The sequence below is a fragment of the Apteryx mantelli genome, chromosome 1 (genome assembly GCF_036417845.1).
Source record: "Apteryx mantelli isolate bAptMan1 chromosome 1, bAptMan1.hap1, whole genome shotgun sequence".
Lineage (NCBI taxonomy): Eukaryota > Metazoa > Chordata > Aves > Apterygiformes > Apterygidae > Apteryx > Apteryx mantelli.
The window spans coordinates 166,662,034-166,683,045 of record NC_089978.1 but is presented as its reverse complement, the minus strand read 5'-3'; the positions used below and the strand labels follow the sequence as shown (position 1 = coordinate 166,683,045).

Sequence of the window (21,012 nt, the reverse complement as noted above, 5' to 3'; positions counted from 1 at the left end):
CTGTGGCTAAGCCTAGGGGAAGGCACATGACATAAGCAGGATGGGAGAGGACCACAGGGGACTGGAGGGAGGGCCTCGAAGTCCAGTCCCCAGTGCAAAGCTGAGCTTTGAATGGTTTCTAGAATGGAGATCCCACAGCCTTTATGGGACCCCTGTCCCTCTGCTTAAAAACTTCTGCAGGGAACAATTTTTCCTCATGTCTAAGCCAAGTTTCTCACCTCCACATTGTCTACTGCCTCCCATCCTTCCCCTATGCCCCTCAGGGAAGAGCAAGGCTTCATCTCTCTTCCTTTACATAGTTGCAGGCAGCAGTTAGATCTCCCTTTGCCTTTCTCTTTCCATGCTGAACAAGCCCCATTCCTTTCACACATACACTGCCTCCCACCCATCATTGTAGCCCTCCCTTCGGCTTGCTGCAGCTTGCCCCCATCTTCCCAGGAGCAGGGATGACAAAACCAGATGCAGTGCTGGACCTCGGCTTTCCACCAGTGCCAGATGCAGGAGAGGACATGCTGCACTTGGCCTACTAGCTGCACTGCCATGGTGGTGGCCTTCCTCACCCCAGGAGCATACTGCTGGCTCATGTTCAGCTTCTTGTCCACCAAGATCCCCCAGGGCCTTTTCCACAAAGCTGCTCTCCAGCTGGTCAGCCCCCAGCCTTGCCTGTTGCAGGGGGTTATGCCCTTGTAGATGCAGGACATTGCACTTACTTTTCCTGAACTTCATGAGGTTCCTGTTAGCCCATTTCTCCAGCCTGTTGACGTCCTTCAGAATAGCAGCTCTGCTTGCAGTATGTTGACCCTCCCCGTTTAGTATCACCCATGAGCTTGCTGTAAGGACTCTATTCCATTATGCAGGTCATTAATAAATACAGTATTGGCTCCAGTATGGATTGTTGAGGGATACCAGACCACCAACTGGACTCTGCTCCCAACTCTTTGAGGCTAACAGTCCAACCAATTTCTACCCATCTACCTCTCCAGTCCATCTCTCAGGAATTTGGCTACAAGGGTACTGTGGGAGACCATGTCAAAGGCCTTGCCAAAGTCAAGGTAATAAATGACATCCACTGCTCTCCCCTTGTTCACATAGCCAGTCAGCACATCATCACAAATTTCCAAGTTGGTCAGGCACAATTTGCTTCTGGCAAATCCAAGCTGGTTGTTCCCAGTCACCTTCCTCTCCTTCATGCGCATCTAGGAGGATTTTGTCCCTAACCTCCCTCAGCTAAGGCCAACCAGCCTGCAATTGGCCCAGATTGTCTTTGGTGAAGATGGCTGAGACATTCATCTTTTTCCAGTCATCAGGCAGCTCCCATGACTGCAGTGACCTTCCAAAGATGGCAGTGAGTGGCCCCACAGTGGCACCAGCCAGCTCCCTCAGCACCCTTGGGTGCATCCCAACTGGTCCCCGCTTTTGTATGTCCAGCTGGTTTAAGTGCTCCCCACCTCTGCCTCCTCAACTCTGGGTAACACACCACTTCCACAGACTCTGCTAATAAGTCCCTTTGTGCAGTTCACCATAATTTTTACCGTGCTAATTTACTTACCTCCCCCTACAGCAGAAACTGGCTGCTCAGGTGAGTGGTAAGGCAAGGTGCTGTCTGGTACCAAGCTGGCCCTGTGCAAACTGTCAATGCCCTTTTGATCCACATAGCAGCTGGTGTAGCACGGACCAGTTTGCTGCATGGCAAAGAGCTATGCATAAGGCAACATAGCACCTCACTTTCAAAGAAAGGCTATAAAAAGCAGCTAGCACAAAAAGGAAAACAAGGATCTTACAAACTGACACCAGAGGTGGAAGGAAACCAGCAGAAAATCTGAAAGTCATGACTGGTAAAATGCAATGAAACATGTTTGACACTAAACTGGAGGATGCACACTGCAACTGCAAACCAGCATTCAGTTGCCAAGACCAGAGTTTATTTAAAGAAAAGGCCCTGAAACACATTGTGAGCATGAGGTCCTCAGTACTATTAGCTCTACGGCTCTACTCTTACACTGTACACCTTACATAACACACAAGCAGCCCTTGGAAAGTCAGGCAGCAGAGCAGACACCCCTATGCTCTGGCAGCATTCTCCAGCACCAGATTTTTCTCTTGCTAGAGCAAGAGGAAAAAAACAGCACTGACTCTAGAGCAGCATGGTGCAAGGTCTACATCTGCAGTGCCCTCCAGTACCATACCTTGCAGGCACAGGAGCAAAGAGGCAGAGCCCAGCAGTGCAAACAACTATACACACCTGGACGCCAAAGCTTCCTTTGCAAATAGGTACTTGCCCAACTTTGCCTTTTTTGCTTCTGACAGCAACTTAGGTGACACAGGACTCAACTCAGGCCATCAGCCTCCTCCTCAGGTTGCTCTCAGAGGAGTACAGAGACACCACACTTGCTTCAGTAAGGGACTGCCTAGCTGGTCATCTTTCTTTGCAAGCTTTACAGCTCCATTTTACAGACAGAGATTATCTGGAAGACGACCAACATGTAGTAGAGACTTCTGTGACCCAACTCCTTGAAGTACTCTTGTGTTCAGAGGTCTGTTTGAAAGACTCGTCAGGCTTATCTATTTTTAAAAGCAGCTGCTGTGATGGAGAAGACTAACACATGGAACATGGTGGTAACGTTCACCTTTATTAGATAACAGATGCTCACGAGCCCTGGAACAGGGTTTTCAGACAGCAGATATGTTCCCCTAGGAACTTTCCCACCACCACTTGCACCTTTTATCACAAAGTATTCCTACCTTTAATTCCATTTGGATAAATAGACTTTCTTCACATAATCCATAAAACAATTTCCTCCCACCCTCAAACAAAAAAGTTACAGTATATACACACACATATATAAAAAATTGTAGGGACAGATGGGCAGCAAATTTATGAACAACAGCATAGAAGGACAGGACAAAGATCCCTTGCCTTGGACGGGAGAGAAATGCCAGCAGTGCTAAGACCCTCAGTGGATCATGCCATTAGCTATTGGTGTTTCAGTCCAACAGCCTCCCAAGCCCTTCTCCAGCTGATACTCCCTGCAGCCCATCTCCTAGAGCTCTGTTCACCTTTAAATTACAAGCAAAGGCTGAGAATCTCCATTTCCTCCAAACCTTGCTCCCCTGTGTTACAAAAGCACAAACTTCCAACACGCTGCACACAGAACCAGGGAGATGTGAAATTGCTCAGGAGGGTGTTACAGGTAAAGCACTTCTGTAGCTCAGTAAAACCTCAGGCTTGGAGACCAAAAGACCCAAGGCTTGGAGATGGTGCAATAGCTACTTAGAGAGGAGAAAAGGTAGGATATGAGTCACCCCACAAAGAGGATCACTGATAGCCAAGAAACTCAGTAATGGGCAGTTAAAGCCCTCCTAAAAACCAACAGCTGTTCTTATGCCAATCAGCAATTAGCATGCTTGGGACATGCACTCAAAGCAGAAGTAGCTGCCGTCATCTGAACCAGAGCATCCCATATACTGATTTAAGATACATAAGACCAACAACCCTCCCTCAAAGCTTTCCTCTAACTTCTGACACTGGGAAGCAGGAGATTCCTACCCCCACACCTGCCAGCAGGGGTGAGAAGCACAGGCTGCCAGTGATCACTGCCAGGAGTCCACCAGTGAGTCCCCAAGTAACAGCGGGAAGAGGCACTCTGGTCCCCATGATTTTGTTCCTAGCTACAGCACAGGTTCACCATGAACATACTTTGCTGGGAGGCAGATTTCTCCTGGCCAGTTTCCATCTTGCTGAAGCCAGCCAACTCTATGATCAGTATTACAGGCGTTCAACTACTGCAGCACATACTGCATGCACACCTCCCAAGAAGCCAAAAGTGAGACACAAGGCCATCTTTTTCCTTCTGCTTTTTAAAGCAGCTCAAGCTCTCGTGCCCCTCTGTAAAAGCTGGATAAATACAGAAGCATCTTGCTAAACAGCCTGAGTTCTGATTTTGCAGTGAGGAGTCATGCTGCACAAGCCTGCTCAGGACAGGAAAGGACCAGGCTGCTGCCAGTACCTGTGTGCTTCTAGCTACCCATGTGGAGCACAGGCAGGTTATGCATGGGGAGAAGTGGCAATGTGAACCCACCAAAGGCTGATTTCCCTACTTGCAGGTGTGAGAGGGACAATCATTTTGCACATCTTTGGACAGATGCAACAGGAAAGGCAAAGAAAAAAGTGCAAACCGTTCCCTCCCTGTCCCCAATCTGCCTCCCCCTCTTTGAAAGTCCCATGATTCAACACCTGTGAGCCAGACTGCTCTGAAGGGTGATGGCAATGGAGCAGGGAGACTTTCGCCCTGAACCAGTGCCTTCCAGTCCCTGCAGGTGCTCAGACTGCTGCATGCATGAGCGCTGTGGAGCACTTGGAAAAGGAAGGGAGAAGGACATGAAGGTAAGTTCTGGGACTGGGAATATAATGAAATCAAAAAAATGTTTCTAAAAGAAGTTCAATCTGCACCAACAGAAAGGCACCACAGGAGCCTTCACCCTTCATACAGAGTGCATGGCTCTGCACATCCACCTCTGACACCATCCAGCACCAAATGACCAGGGCCTCACAAGTTTTCTAAGACAAACAGCCCTCTATGTACACTCTGCTTGTAGACTGCCACAAACCAAGCCTCCCCACCAGAAATGGCAGGAGGCAGCTCTGGTCACAGGAAGAAGATGCATGAAGTGGAGAGGAAGAGAAATCTGCTGCATTGCACCCTATACTTTGTAAAGCCACAAACATTCCTATAAAAAAACCTGTATAAAAACTGTAGAGAAATTTGCCAGGCAGGACTGGCCCCAAGCAATACTCCCAGAGCACCTCTGTAAAGTGGGGTCTAGAGGGCTTCAGCGAAAAAACAGTCTCCTGATGCACGCAAAGCTGGTGCCTTCCCTCTCTCTCGGGGCAGCCTGCAGGTTGAGAATGGCCTCAGACCCCAGTAACGCCTCAGGGCAAGGTTTGAGCAGATCCTCTACCCTCCCCAAAAGGTTCCTATCTGCAGAGGCATTTGGGAAGGGAAGATGATGCCCTTGAGGACAGACATAGGAGGTGCCGCTTTCCTACGCGTTCGGTTTGCAGGCTTCTCCTCCCAGCAGGGCTCAGCACCTCCACGCAGGGGCAGTGCTTTCTGACAGCCCCCAGCACAGTCACAAAACTACAACTAGACAGATTCCTGCTGCAGTGCCTGAGAGCAAGCAAGGGGGCTAATAAAGCGAAACCTGGGGCAAGTTAAAAAACCCTCTCTCCCTCTCCCACCCCACAGCAATCCCACTGGCAGACCTAACCTACCTTTTTTTTTTTTTTTTTTTTTTTAAAAACCTCAAGAGGGGAAGTCCAGGCTGACGGTTCACAAGGCTGCCTTTGTGCAACACAGCCCTGTACTGGTGTTAAGAGGCAGCAATGGCTGTGCCCCCACTCAGCTTGACAATCATCTGCTGGCAGTCATTGCACGAGCGCTTGTCTCCCACTTTCTCAAGTGTGCGCGCAGCCTCGGCCAGCAGGACTGCTCGCTGGCCAGGTGAGGAGAGGAAGGAGAGAGGGAGGTGGCGGCAGGCCAACAGGATAGCTGTAGCTCGCTCCCTCTGGCCTGGCAGTGTGTCTAGTTCACCTAAGCACAAAAAGGAGAGAGAAAATTTGCATTGAAGCTACCACATGCGTTACAAAACCCCTCAATGCAGGCCCTAACAGGGCCTTAACTGGCAGTTAACAGACATCTCTGGGCTGGCAAAGCAGAAGCAAGGCCTCAGTGTCTCCCAACTGCGCAAAGAGATGGGGGTACCCTGCAAACCACCAAGCAATTAATTTAACCTACTAAGGTGGAACGGTTTGATCTGGAATCAGGCAGGGACTCCAGAGCTGCTCTAGGTGATCACTGCTTCTGCAGGAATGGCCCTTTCATTTTACTTTCTAAAGTTGCTTTATGGGGCTCATCCCAGCACTGAAACACAGATCTGTTTTATTAAATCCTAAAGGGATTTTATAATCAGCATCATGTCTCTTGATCCTCTCCCTTTAAGATTCCTGTCTTCTGGCTTTGTATTTACTGCCCTGAACTCCAGCCCTTTGAGGTTTTTTGTGTGCGGGCACATACATGCAAACATTTTTCAACTTGTCTGCTGATACCTCCTTCCCAGGGCTGGCAGTTCCTGTTAGTCTGCTTGCATCTAGCATGGCAGAAGCACCTACAAGAGCAGGAGTCCATTTTCCTGAGCCTCGAAAGACATGGAAATCAGGAAGATACTGTGCAGAAGCCACCGGCCGCAGCTACAGCCCCCGCAACATCCTGTGGCCATGGCTGACTGCAGCCTGGTACTCGCCCAAGCGGGCCACTGCCCCATCCCAGCAGGAAGCCCAGCCCCACATGCGGTGGGGTGCTATTCAGGCACAGGGGCTGACCTTGCTTGCTGCTCTGGGGCGTGCGTCGCCTCAAGCTGTGTTCCAGCAGCTGGTGGGTGCGGGTAGGGCTGGCACCTGCCATCAGACGCACAGTGGCCTCATGAAGGAAAACCTGGGAGGGAAGATAAGAGAGGCAGTAATAGACCAACTCACATAAGGATGATCCTGCAGCTAAACTCAAGCCATCCCTCAGCATTTTAAGAGCACAGTGCTGACATCTTGACAACAAAAAAACCCGCTTCTACACTCCTCCTTGGTCTTCCCACCTGCCTCTAGAAAATTTGCAAGTCAGGGCAACTGTAAAGAGGATAAAAGCTTTTGCCACATAACTGCTAGCAGCCTGGGAAAGGAGAGGAAAAACAGCAAGAAAAAGGGCAGAAAATGGAAGAGCAAATTCCTGAACTTCGACCTAGGCAAATGACTCTTTCAAAATTGCTAGTCCAACACTCCCAACAACAGAATCAAACTTTGAAGCCCAAATGCCAGGACAATTCCCTTGTTCAAGGTATTAAACTTAAATTTCCTTTACAGAGGCTTAAAACTAGTCAGAATAAAAAAAATAAAAACTAAAAATAAAACCAGTCATTGCCAAAAGGCAAGGAACAGCAGAGGGAGGAAAAACACAACAAGGGAGTCTTGCTAAAAGCAGAGTGGCTTACTACAGCCCTCTGAGGTGAGGCTTCCCCAAAAAGCCCTTCACAATACTCCTGAGGGCCTCATTCTGAGCAAGATGATGAGCAAGAATACATACACAAGGTTTTTGCCCCATCCCTTCTGACCACTGAACAGCATGGGATTGTTTCCCAGAGAAAAAACCTTGCGTTTTGTCTACAGGGAAGGGAAGAGAACACTGGGGACCCCAATCCTCCAGCTATCAACAGAGCAAACGCATGAGGGGATACAGACTGAGAAAGCTTCCTTCCATCAGTCCCTCAAGGGACTGACCCACAGCCTGGAGCCAGGTCAAGGGGCTGGATGCCGTGGTATTCACTTTGCAGTACAGATCTACTGCTCATATCTTCTAGTTAGCAACTAACACAGACATCTCCCCACATGCACTGGACTTCTATTGGTTGCACACAGAGGAAAGAGAGGCTCCTCCACTCATCACCCACCAAAAGATGGTTGGAGGCTGCTGGAAACAGAAAACACTGCCCCAGGCACCTGGACCACTCAAGCCCATGTACATCTTAAGCTTCTAGGCACTGCAGCTTCCCTGTCATTGCCCTGAGAGTCTGCAAAGGGCTAGCTAAAATCAACTTTTGCTTCTTCTCAGGGATGAAGAGGAAAGCGAAAAGAAGAGACATCATTACCTTGCGGTAAGCAGGCCTGAAGCCATGGGCCAGTTTGCGCAAGCTGCCAAGGTCACGCTGGAAGCCTGTGAGCTCAGAGGCTGAGGCGTGGTAGGTCTCACCCAAGGCCTGGCTGGTGCTTGCCTGCTTCTGCCACAGGCTGGTGCGAAGAGAGAGCAGCAAGTCACAGGCCAGCAGCTGGGTCATCTGTAAGGAGCCAGGCCCCAGACAAGACAACTGATCAGGCGAGTAACAGCTCATTTGCCACGCAGATGCCTACATGGTATCAGCTACAACACCTTCTGTCTGCCCAAAAGGTGCTCCCTGGCCCTCTGAACAGAACCACCTCCACCATAATGCACTGAACAGAGCAGGATCCATGATGAATACTTTTGCCTAAGAAGCATCTCTGTGGCCTTGTACCAACAGGTGCAGCCCAAGGGATGGAGGACCCGGCTGTACCCAAGGAAGAGCTGTCTCCTCCAAGAAAGCAAACGTGTCTACAAGGCTGACCTCTACCCCACCTCAGATAATATATACCACAAATACATTGCACCTGTAATGCCCCAGCCTTCTACAGAGACCTGTCTACATCATGGTATCAACTAGCCAAAACCAGCAGTTACAAGGTAAAGAGATCCTCACTATCTGCAGAGGGGAAAAAAAGGCAGTCTTGATACAACCCACATTTTTACCCATATCCCTTTTCCCCATTTGTTGTTGCCCCCCAGCAGTTTGTCAGTCTAGTTACTCTTAGGAAATTCTACCTGCGCTGTAGAAATGGAGAGTGCCTCTGTACTGCACTGCAGAAACATTGCACAGTTACTGCCAGAACATGCAATGCAACTACAATGCACTACAGCTGCCACCCAGGAGTGACAGAAGGGACCAGAACTGTGTCCCATATGCCATGCAGGGAAGCTCCGGCTTTAGGTAATCCTGGAAAGAAAAGAGACAAGCAATGCACAAACTCAGGAATAGCACAGAACAGTCCCACTTCTGCGGCAGAGGATTCAAATGCTCAAGTGCTGCCTGAAACAGAGCAGGCTTGGCTTAACTAGGTCCATGTTTCACACGTGTCAGCAACTTCACTGACAGGGCAGAGATGGAAGTTTTCCATGGGCCAAATCAGAAGCAGTCAAAGAACCAGAGAAGAGGTGACAGGTACTGGCAGGACCAGGGCAGTGGCTCAGCCAGCTGAGACCCTGTTTAGGGCAGAATGGGGTACTTGCAGGACTGCTCCTCCGTATGGCAGAGACAGAAAAATTTCAATGCCCTTTGGAAGGAAAGGGAAGAGTTTTCTCTGCTACTGCCATCAGACACAGGATGAATGGAGAATGAAAACAGAAGCAACAGGGGAGTGATACACCCGTGGCAAAACCAACTTCAGAACTAACACCACCACCACATACTACCCAGTGGCTTATCCCTTACGTTGTTGAGGGTGGCACTGGAGACACTGCTGGTCATGTTAAGGCTGTTCCATAAGTGGTTGCTGGCCCTCTCGCAGTGACCCAGGGAGCTCTGCTGTCCATCTGCCTTCCCAGACAGTGAGGCCTGCATGGCTTTACACACATAGAAGGTGGCTTTCACTAGGGCATTCCTGAAAGAGAAACAGCACTGCTTTTAAGCAGTACTATGTCATGCTGCCACAGGGCAGCCCCAGGAGCCAAGCTCAAGCAATGATTAGCATCAGCTTTCACCCTCCCAGCTTTAAATCAGGGAGATCATAACTTCTTAAAGACAGAAAAAGATGAAATTGTTCCTCACCTACACAAGCCACAGAGAAATGGAAGGAAACTGGCTAGGAAACTTTAATGGGAAAGAGTCAAGATGGTGACATCAGCCTTTTCGTCAGTGTGTGTGCGCGCAAGTTTTGTCATTTGGTGGGGAGGCGAGGCAGGATTAGAACAAAAACAAGAAAGCATCCATAAAGAAACAATTCTCTTCCCTATAGACTCTTCTAATCCACAGCTCTAACATCAGCCTGCAAGCCCTGACCTACACATCAGTTGTTTGGCACATTTACACCTCATGCTATTGCACCGGACAGCACTGATATACTCTGCTTGTGACTCCACAACACAGATAAGAGCAGCCACAGGACAGGTATTAAGGGAACAGACGTTCCTGGCTAGAAGGAACAGGAGTTTGAAGGTAGTAAGATGCCTACGCACTCTGACATCTCCAGGGCCTTCGGCATGCGCTCCACTTCTGTGAAATGCAACCTCACAGCCGCATCGTCCCCTCTGAGCCAACCGATTGCCATAGCAACTGCTGCTGACCACCATCTGCACACCATGTCTGGGCCTATGAAAACAGAACCACAAGTTGCAACCAAGGAGAGAACACCAAGCTAATTTCCGCTCAGAGAAAATGGGTAGGTGTTGTATGCCTTAGCCAGTGCCTTCCACCAAGATCAACACTAATGAGCTGAAAAAAGCATGCAAACCAAACTGATCTCATGGGAACACAGATGTCTGGGTGAATGCTGAAACATGCTGAAGGAACACAGCTTGGTAACTTGGCAGCAAGCAAACACCCTACAGCTGGCAGCAAGCGGAGTTTCAGATATTGAGTCTGTATCTTGCCAACAAGAACCTAAACAGAATTTATCCCATCTACTCATCTAGAAATTCCTTGCCTTTCTTCCCAACACAGATCTCCACTCCCCACCCTGCAGTAGCAATTCCAGCAGTATATACCATGCCTCGGCACTGACCATCATCAAGCTGGTAAAGAGTTCATCAGGTCCCTGGTACCATTTTCTTCATTGTTTCACATTCTCTCAAAAGCCTCCTGGAGTCTACACAGGGCCAAAGGACACAGGCTCTGCTACTCTGACCTGCTTTTAAATTTCATGGCAATATTGACCCTTTACCTCAAAATGTAAACCCTGGAGAAAAGATATCTAGCTTCCCTTCTATGTTTGCTCTGTACATTTTAGGCACAGACTAATCTGTCCTGTTCTTAAGAGCTCCAGAAGCATCCCAGTGAACTGCCAGGTACCAACACCAAGCAAGATGAGTACTCCAGCAACCAGCTACCAGACAAGCCCAACTGAGTGCACAGCTCAGAGGGAGTCTACAGCTCTAGCTCTCCCGCTAGACATACTGCAAGGGACCATGGCAAGTGCCTCCCATTATATGTCCAAAGCTAGTCCAGAGCAGGGGCTGCAGGGCTGGAGATTCTGGAGATGGAGGAACGCACATGGCAGCAGCTGCTGTAAAAGTGAGGTCAGGCATCTCTGGGGAGTGGAAAGGTCTTGTACCTCAGCTGCAGTGCTACTATGCTTGTTTATATGCTACAACTTTTCCCTCATTTCACATTGTCAGGATTAAGCTCTCAGGTCAGGGTACTGTGTACTGCTTGGTACATGTCCTAAGTGTCCATCATAACTGGTAATACAAATAACTGCAACTCCACCTGGGCAGACTGCGTTACCATACACAGCCAAATTTAAGAGCCTTCTTAACCATCCCCTTCCATCCTGAGCTGCTGTACCATGTTGTGGTGTGCTGCTCAATACCCATGTCTCACCCCAGCAAGGGCTGTGTTTCTGCCATGCCTAGAGTTTGAAAGGTTGAAAGGCTGTGCAGAGAGGAAACATCTCTCAGCAGTATTTCCTACAGCTGGGAGAGCTTCTGTTCTACCAGACTTACCCAGGGCTGACTTGAGTACAGAATTGTTGGCAAAAGGTGGGGCTCCACTTCCCATCGAGTCCAAGAAAGAGTTGAGCAGTTTCAGATACTCCATTGCACTGGAGAATTCACTGAAACAAGAAGCAAGGCAGACCTTCACTATGCTGTCAAACAGGAGATATCAAAGCCTGAAGGTATTTCCAATCAGTTATGAAACATTTTTAAACAATGTTGACCCTTTAAGCCAGTAGGAGGAGGCAGAAAGTTCAAGCTCTGTAGTCCAACAGTGTTGTGGTATTTAAAGAGACCTGCCTGAGAGTGGAAGAGCGCATACCGATTCAATGAGTATCATCAAATCTCCCTGTATGGAAAGGTAACAGTTCAGGATTAGAGTCAACCCCAGGACTCTCACCTCAACCTCAGAGATGCTGGAACTTACTGTGAGCTTTACATCACAGACATTTGCCTTACTGTTAAGGAGTAGGGGAGCAGGCTGTATGCAAGTCCTTAAAAACAAGAGGTGGTACCACTGTCATGGGAGGGGCTAGACTGAGCGCACAGAAGCAGACTAAGGCATGTAATACATAAAGAGAAAGAATCTACATTGGCACTTAGTCAGCACTGCACATTTTACAAATACTAAATAGAAGCTGCCAGCATCCCCTCTAGCATCTTGAATCTGCTGACAGACATGACATGTAACAAGTTGATTACAGGCTTATTTTCAATCACTGCCTCTAAAAGAGGCTGAACTACATTTTTCCAAGTGACTACTAAAGAGTCACAGTGTTAATCAGAGAAAGTAGCATATGTGGTAATGATCTAATTTCCTTGGATAGGCTACAGAGAAGGATCTTGAGCTCCTGTCTTTGGGGGAAGGAGAAAGCTTGCTGTATTAACAGAGCTACTCTTGCCAACTAAGAAACAGAACTTCCACAAGTATACTGATAATCTACTTCACTCATGCAAACCCTGCTACCTTCCCTCATCATCAACAGCAGCATCTGATCACACACATCTGTATTAAGCAATTAGACTGAACTGCTGCTCATTCTCTGCAACTATGCTAGAAAGCAGATGTGAGATTGAAATTAAAACTAAACATATACTATTTTTCCTACGCAGGTAGAAAAACTAGGCCATCTTCCCCATTTGAGGCTTCTGCCCATACTTTTTTGGGATACAATCATTACAGAATTTTCCACATATTTACATAGCATTGTTGGGCACCGGCATATCTGGAGATCAGTTAGAAACAGGATGTAGTTTGGTATAAAAAGCTGCTCTGATTCCCCCATTCCAACCCCTTTCCTTTGCTCACAGCGCTGACAGAGACCAACAACAATTTGAGCCAACATCTGTTCTCCTACTCTTGCCACACATCAGTTTGATTTTTCACTGCTGGTAAATGTGGCACTTTATTCAGTTACAGGAACATTCTCATGCATAATGTAGGGAGCCAGCTGGGTCATTCTCTCTAACAAGCTGGACTTTAACACTCGGAGTCTTGGACATATGATCTGGTCAATTAAAACAGTAGGTGTGTGCTAATTTTAGTGTTACTGAACTTTTAAACCATCAGCAGAGAAAGTGCCATCCAATGTAGGAATCAATCAGCAGCATGCCAGCCGAAACGAGAAATCCTTATCTCGTCAGGCAACAGTCAGAATTTCACCTTTGACTTCTGAAGTTTTAATACGAAGAGGTTGAGCTCACTCTTCTAAAACCGCAGCAGTCAGATTTGTGTCATGATTTCAAGTCCTGATTAAAGACTAACCACTCAATTTGCCTCAGGGTACTTAGTGTATGATTAACAGTTTAAATGTTTGAGTCTACAGTTACCTACAGCAGTCCCCAGCCACAGCACAGAAACTTACCATGGTTCCTCCTCCTCTTGTCCCACTATTTCTTTTCCAGTTTGAGGTTTCACAAGTGAATCCACAGCTCTCTCTAGCAGATTCTCACAAAACGCCTGATGAACCTGTGCAATGGGATCCGCTAGAGAGAAATAACAAACCACTTCTCTTATACACAATGCCAACCATCTCCTGATATAAACAAGGGCAGCTGGAAGAGTCAAATTTTAAGAGGCAAGAGGAAGAGTAGCATAGGGAAATTCTTGAGAAATTATTGCAAAGACTTATGAAGACTAAGTTGTTGGGCCTTTTTACTACCACTCCACTCATTATTAGCCATTTAAAGCTGCAGCCCTTAGCCAAACATCTCTGTGACACTTCAGCCACTCAACAGCATGGCTATGACACTGTTCTAAAGACAACAAACCTTGGTCACACCAAAGTCATCCCTTAGACATTCAGGGCTACAACTAGGTTCTGTTCCAGCATATAAAAACACAAGCGGGATGACATGTAAAGCCAGCACAATGTACAAAGGGAAGAGAGGCAGCTCCTGCAGAGTCTGAGAAGACATCTCTCTGCTCCACAGCCCCTCTCAACCGCTGAGACGACAAGCAGGTTCCTACAGGGGAAGGCAACTGTCGTGCACAAGAGAATGCTCTCAAACAAACGACTCCTCATGGATGGAGAGATTCCCAGGCCCAAAGTGCTGGGAGGTCACACATTCAAACTAGCAGTGATTCTTACCAGGATTCCTTTGGGTGCAGTACAAACTCTCCTTTGCAGCAGATTTTACTGTCCAGCTCCGTTCCACAAAAAATTTCTGTCCCAGTGGGTGACACAGCCAACGCAACGAGTCAGGAATGGCACTCCGCTCTGAGCTACATAAGCTTTGAGCTTGGCTTAAAAAGTAACTCTAGAGAAAGGAGAGACTAAGATTGAAAACAATCCACAGGGAAAGAGAGACAAAGAACACCAAGGACAAAGCTCATTATAGACTGTATCATAACTGTAGTATTAGCAGATGCATCGAACTAGTGGCAACGCCAGCTTGCAGGCCTCCCTAGAGCTGTGCTTAAATGTGTGATGGTGGAGGACACAAGAACTCACTCACCGCTAGGAAGCCAAGCTTGCCTCCACAGCGGGTTTTCAAGCCAACCGCAGCTGTCAGGTGGATTTCTGCCATTGTGCTGGGTGGGATCTTTTCTTCTGCGCACTCAGCCAGATTCACAGCACACAGGGCCATATGCAAACCTGAATAAGCTGAGCTGGAGGGAAGTTTACCTACACCAGAAGGGAAAGAAAAGAGTTAACCTTTCACACAGTAGTACCCACTACTAAATAAGTCATTTGCAGAGATACTATCCTAAACAGGCAAATGAGAACCTACTGACATGAAAAGTTTGCAATGCCATATGACTACTCTGTATTCGGGCAGCAAAACAACTATAACTGAAACTTCCTTCCACTGATACCAAGGCTGGCATTCACCGCTTTGCTCCTGCAAAACAGACCTGTATAGCTAACAGTTATAACAACATTTGCAAACCTCGCCTCACTACATTCATCTCTACCACATAACTGAACCCCTTTGCAGTCCACACCTGTATAGGTATCAATGCAGATAACATTACAAACAGGAACATTTTCTTGTTATCCATGGTGGCACAACTACAGTTAATGCCACAAGATTAGGCAGAAGGAAGTTTAGCTTGGATTTCAGATATATTTGTGGCCTATTACAATTGCAAATTGGTCTGTCAAGAAACCAGCAAAAACTGATCATAAGGATCTTTCAAGTGCTTATTTAGTAAATGTGCATATGTGCAGGCTTTTAGAGCATATCATCACCCACTGGCAATCTGTGCTTTACACAGCTTCAGAAATTTTAATTCTTCTTCCAAAAATTAATGCTGGCCCCTACTTCCACATCATACTCCTAAGCGATAGGAACCAAACAAGCCCTTAAACACCAGTGAAAAACGACTGGACCCAATTATCTGTCACTTGGGAAAGACTCCAAGCCACCTCTACAGGCTCAACAACATGCAACTTGGGACACTGTTGTTGCTCAGGCCATTCTTACAGAGCTCTTTCACCATATGAAGCTGTACAGTTTTAGTAACTGGCTTCTGAAATTAGTCTACTTAGCTTGCAACAGCTACCCTCCAGAGGAAAAGAGGCTGTGGTGCTCTCACTATATCCCCACAGAATCAGCTCTGAGTCTCCTTATTCGGCAAAATGAAGAGAATAGCTTTCCCATCTCTGTTCTTACCTGTTATGTGGAGCTGATGGAGCTTGTGATATGCCAGAGCTGCATCCCGAGCACTGGTCTTGGCCTCATCCTCAAAGCCTGCAGCAGCCTCTCTTGCCCGCCACTGATGAGAAGTCCTCTTCAGCAGCCATCGCACCAGTGCCAGCTTCTGCAGGCTATAGCGGATCACATTCCAGGACAGGCTGCACGCCAAGTCCAGGCGGGAAGCTGGCAGTGCTCGGCCTAGAACTGACAGGCAAGTCTGCAGGTTTGATGCAGCTGCAGCAAAATCCCCCTGCAAACATGACAAAAAGTCAAACATCAAAAAGAAACTGATGGTACTTCACTGACAGCCTAGAAAACCACTTTCCTTACTCTCCAAATGCAAGGCAGGCAGGCAGAAGAAATGCAAACTTCCTCAGTATACCCCATACCTACTCACTAGTCACACCAACCTCCATGGCTAAGCACTGGAGACATTTTGGGATCTCCTGGTCACTGGAAGCAAGGCAAACTGATGTACAAGCTAGGATAAGATCTTTAGTTGAGGCAAGTCAACACAATCAAAGCAAGCATGAAGCCAGTTTACACCATCTTCAGACCTGGCCCTACACATCTCAGCCTACACATGGCCCTGTTCCTGTAACAGCTATGACATCTGGGAGAGACACAGGCACTAGATAAAAGCAGTTTCCTGCCTTCTCAAACAAAATGAATGTTTCAGTGTCAAAAGCCAGATGTTGCCTCAACACTGGGGAAGACTTGCAAGAGGCTGGAGGACAGGAGACTGCAGTGCTCAAACATACATTTCATCACTTAGGGTGCCGTATCAGTATGGGCCTATAATCTGTGATAGGCAGCCACTCAGTAGCTTCCATTGAGCTACAATCGGGACAAATCTGCACTGAAACAAGGGAAGAAAAAAAAAAAAGAAAAAAAAAAGAAGGCAGCACACCCTCAAGCACATTACTGACTGTCAGCAATCACAGCAGAGGCCAAATTCTGAAAACCAAGGTTCGGAAACCAAGACCTTGCTTGCAAAGATTGTCACAAGATGCAGCAGCAAGGCACAAGGACAGAAATCAGATGTCTCTTCCAACACTGATGTCTGTGCCTCACCAACTCAGGCTGAAGGAGGACAGTGATCTGCTCAAGACAAACTAGCACCAAATTCTCCTCTGAAATCATACAGGACAATTAACTCTAGAAATACTATGCTCTTGCAAGTGCCAATCCACAGTCTTTTTAGGCCATGTTTATACGCACTCCCCTCCTAGATGATGCATTTGATATAACACAGAATCAACTTTACCCGTGCCAAATCCAAGTCAGCTTGCTTGCGATGCCTCCAGAACGTCACAGATGATCTCGAGTGCAATCGAGTCACTGGCTCTCCATGCACAAGGAGCTTTATAAACACACTCAGGACAATCACTCCATTCACTAACCACAGAATCAGTGTGGGCATCATCCAACCAAACCAGCCACCTGCATCTGCAAGGGAACATCCCAAAGGAAAGTTAAAGTTAATCTGGACATTGAAAGCCTGGCAACAAGATAAGCAACAAGCCTGCCCAGACCCACAAGGATGTATTGCTACATTATATCGACACAAACACATTATATATGACACGATATCAACTTCTGGAAAGACTGCATTTTAATCAGGAAACATGCAAATCAACAGCTTTTCACCTGAATGCCACAACACTCCCAACCACAATAAAACAGGGGTGTGGGGGGTTTGGGGTTTTTTTTGTTTGTTTTTTAAACAAAATCCATTTATAAAACCTGAGTCAGCACTTAGTTTTCCTCGAACCTCTTGCATTCTGATTTTTCTATCACATACACCCATGAGAATTAAATACTTCAATGTCCATTTTCTGGCATTAATTTCACAAAACAACACTGAGGAAGCACATTTATCAGTCAGGGAAATGACAACATGCCTACAGAATCCCCTGTTCTTGACTGAACTCTAAACTACACATCTAATAGAACAAGCATTTTAAGCCAGTTTCAAGACCACATAGCAACAGTGTTTCTATAGTAACTTTTCACACATTACTTCATTAATAGGCTAAAGATCGGTGAGTTACCTTAAAAACAAATAAAAAGCAAACTTTACAGGAATGTGTCTGAGAAAGATCAGTGAGGAGAGAAAAATACCTCATTCTGAACCAACTTTCAAGGGTCCTTCCCGAAAGTCTAGGTTGCTGGGCTACAAACAGGTGACCTTTCTAGCTTACCACAGTAAGCAACGTTTGGTTTTGTTCAAGAAGAATGATGAATGTGGGTGTAAACTGTAACCATGCCAAAGCACCCACTGCTAGCTCTCCTCTCACATGCAGCTCTGTGGTTACCACCCCTCCCCAAACATTAAACAAAGGTCTTACAACTCCCTGAACATGAGAAATGCCCTACTGGATCACACCAACAGTCCATCTAGCCCAGCAACGCGACTTGCAGCAGTCCCACGTGTAGATGCTATTTAGTGAGAGCATGCAAGCCTGGCCACTTCCTGTGGTCCAGTCTCCTCATACTCTGAGCTGTTCTAACTTGTTACCTGACTCAATGGTCAGCATGTTCCTGCCAGAGCCATGGCGCACGAGGCTGTCAGACTCTGGGGTTCCTCGGACGTCCAGAAGGGATGTTAGAGGATTGAAGGAGAGGCAAAGGAATGTGAGAGCACAGAGAAGCATTCGAGAGCGATCCACCATACCAAGGGCCACAGGAGGAGAGTCAGGTTCATCTTTAACCTTCAAAGAATTAGGATTGGACAGAAGAACAAGATAAAAAAAACTGCTTAACAATCTGTAAAACAAAAAATGCTTATGCAAAGGGATGGGGTGGTGAAGAAGGAGGAGAACAAGTTTTAAAATTTGCTTTTAGGATCAGCAAGAACTCCAGTGAAGTGTTCCTCAGCTCAGTAAGATGAGGCTGAAGTATTCCAAGTGTCCTCACCTTCCTTCTGCTCTCAGCCATTTCAGTCAACATTCCCTAAAACCCTGTTTTAGACCAGGATTAACTTTCATTGCACTTACTCTTCTGAAAATCTCCTGCAAGACCCACTTCTGTGATACCTACAAAATGAATCTGTCAGCTGAAGACAGTTAACAGCTTTCTAGTACTGTGGTTACTTACAGTCTCATTACCCACATCTGATGTCATCATCCTTTTTCCAGTTCTCCTGATTTATTCACAGAACATATACCATCTTGAAAACCACAGGCTTTTTGGATCACGGACATTCACTATAAATTCACACAGAATCTACATTGTTCCTCTAAAAGATAATGTATGACTGAGGCCTTACAGCTCAGGAAGTAGTCTCCATCCTTCAGAAAAGCCTCTTTCTCCCATGCACCTTCCTCATCCATGCAAATCTTTCTCTGATCCCTACAGCTCTAGAGATCTGCTGGCTCTGTTGTTGAAAGTTAGAAGGATTCAAATTCTGGCCCTTATGCATCCCTGAAGTAAATGCCTTTAATTTGATAATCCAAGTCACAGATACCTTTGCATCATCAAGGAGTGGACTTCCTGGCTCTGAATCAATGGAATAGGGAGAAAAGCCAGCCTGGGATCCCGAGTCAGAGGCTGGGGGAGACATCAGTAGAACATTCTGGTTGAAGTCATCTATCTTCAGGTCTGCATCATTGTCAACCAGACTGCTTAAGTCAATGCCCTTCAACAGCTCTGGAAAAATCAGAGAGTGCATTAGATACATATTTCTCTTTCCTACACCATGTCAGTCTTGCTCAGATTGGCTCTGTCACTTGCAAGAGCACCAGCCACTATCAATGCAATTTGCACATATCTGCCTCTGTCAATGGTAAGAAACTGCAAGAGGCAGCATATATTCATGTTGACTACCTCCCTCCTGCACAGCCCCCACAACTTACTGTTTTTTTGGTTAGCCAACTTCAGAACCATGTTCTCCTGTCTCAGTTTATGGTTGGCCTGCTGTAGGTATTTAATGTAATCAATGGCTTTTCTCAGGACTCCAGACTTGTGCATCTGCAAGGAATTAACACATACGGAAAGCAGTTTATACAAAGAGTACCACAATCCCCACTGCATGTGTCATGTGGGGGATACAAAGAAAATGGTGTAAAAAACTACCCAGCAGCAGCAACAAAACTAATGGCAGGGCCACACTCTAGGGGCAACATATTATACTTTGAAAGATGCACAAGGACTGGACAATAGGCCTTGAGCCATTGCGCCTGGGGTCTTTCAAAGGTCTGATAAAAATAGTACAATGCAAACAGATTAACAACCAAATTACAATAGAGTTTGTAGTTGAAATCTAGACATGAACAGTTTTTTGAAAGTATCAGTTTTGAAACAAAGTGGCTCTTTTTTTAGGATGGAACTAGCTGTTATCAGTTAAATGTGGTTCACTATCTAATTCTGAGGTAATCAGTTCTCTCACTGCCTCAGCCCCTTCTCCAATCCCATGAAAATATCTGCTTCCTGCAGAGGCTGCCAGGTTTAGCTTGTAAACACAGACACAAAGCACTACGAAACCACTACATGCTACCTACTTTTAAATCCTAAACTTCCAATTCCACCCAGCAATAGGAGATGACTTCATTAATGCATATGCTTAGAGACATTCACACACACAGACATCAAAAGTACTACTGCTCTGCCAGAGTGAGGTAAAGTGAACAGCACAATTATGAACTTCACTCACTCACGTTGCAAAAAAAAGTTCTAATATTTGAGTAAACAGGAGTTTTTACAACTCAAGATCTAGAGGAATCAAATTGGAAAGCTCTGTGCAAGAAACTTTTTTTTTTTTTTTTTAAACAGGACAGCTAGCAGTTGAAGGAAGAAATCTGCTTCCCTACTGCAGTTACCAGGAAATGGAAATTATGCAAGCTCCGATTTGGCCAGAGTTATCAAAACATGCGCTTCTGATACTCTACTTAGAGGACTTACTTAAGTCTAACATAGAGTTAGAGCTTACACTTTTGTTCTTATTTTGAAGAAACACTACCACTAGCATAATAAAATTAACATTAAGGGTAGCACTTAGTGAATCCAATTATTTCCATCTCACAGGTATTCTTCAGTCTTCTCCCAATACGTGTACACATACTTCTTACAGTTAACACTGTCCAACTGCTTCATTTGGTAGAGCAACAAGCACCTGAGGACACAAGTATTTATGACACTAAATCTCCTCTCATTCCAGAACTTTACCTTGGCATCTGTCCCCATGACCAGATCCTTCAGCTCAATGATCTTGTCATTTATAGATGATCGATAACGCTTTTCAATGATGTTGTGTGTTGTTCTCCTCTCTCCTTCTTTAGGTGGTTCTGGTTGTTTAACACCCCCAGGAACTTGTTTGATAGGCACCTTTTCTTGTCCCATCATCACTGGCATTGTGGTCAAAATGGTCCCATTGCTCCCAACTAGAGTCTAGAAAGACCACATATAACAAGTGTTCCTAGCAATCAGGTAGTTTAATTACAATTTATGATGTTAAGAGCAAAACAAGTAAACAGAAGTAGATGCAGGAAAAGTTTGTACAGCTCAAAAACAAAGAGATATGCCAATTTCCTCATATGTTCCTTGG

At 46.3% G+C, this 21,012-nt stretch overlaps 1 protein-coding gene across 3 annotated transcripts in view; it reads right to left on the bottom strand.

The window, feature by feature from the left end:
- Positions 1–2,609: 2,609 nt before the first annotated feature.
- The window catches only part of SREBF2 (sterol regulatory element binding transcription factor 2), a 28,056-nt gene continuing 9,653 nt past the window's right edge, over positions 2,610–21,012 (bottom strand). For all 3 annotated transcript variants that reach the window (XM_067310754.1, XM_067310760.1, XM_067310765.1), the window contains exons 5-19: positions 20,634–20,855; positions 19,325–19,439; positions 18,937–19,118; positions 17,989–18,181; positions 16,735–16,916; positions 15,444–15,717; positions 14,283–14,452; positions 13,916–14,084; positions 13,190–13,310; positions 11,334–11,443; positions 9,849–9,981; positions 9,106–9,274; positions 7,693–7,878; positions 6,380–6,491; positions 2,610–5,591 (exon numbers count right to left, since the gene is read on the bottom strand). In XM_067310754.1, the coding sequence (XP_067166855.1) occupies positions 5,371–5,591; positions 6,380–6,491; positions 7,693–7,878; positions 9,106–9,274; positions 9,849–9,981; positions 11,334–11,443; positions 13,190–13,310; positions 13,916–14,084; positions 14,283–14,452; positions 15,444–15,717; positions 16,735–16,916; positions 17,989–18,181; positions 18,937–19,118; positions 19,325–19,439; positions 20,634–20,855 (2,559 nt within the window). In that variant the 3' untranslated portion in view covers positions 2,610–5,370. The remainder of the gene's footprint in view (positions 5,592–6,379; positions 6,492–7,692; positions 7,879–9,105; positions 9,275–9,848; positions 9,982–11,333; positions 11,444–13,189; positions 13,311–13,915; positions 14,085–14,282; positions 14,453–15,443; positions 15,718–16,734; positions 16,917–17,988; positions 18,182–18,936; positions 19,119–19,324; positions 19,440–20,633; positions 20,856–21,012) is intronic.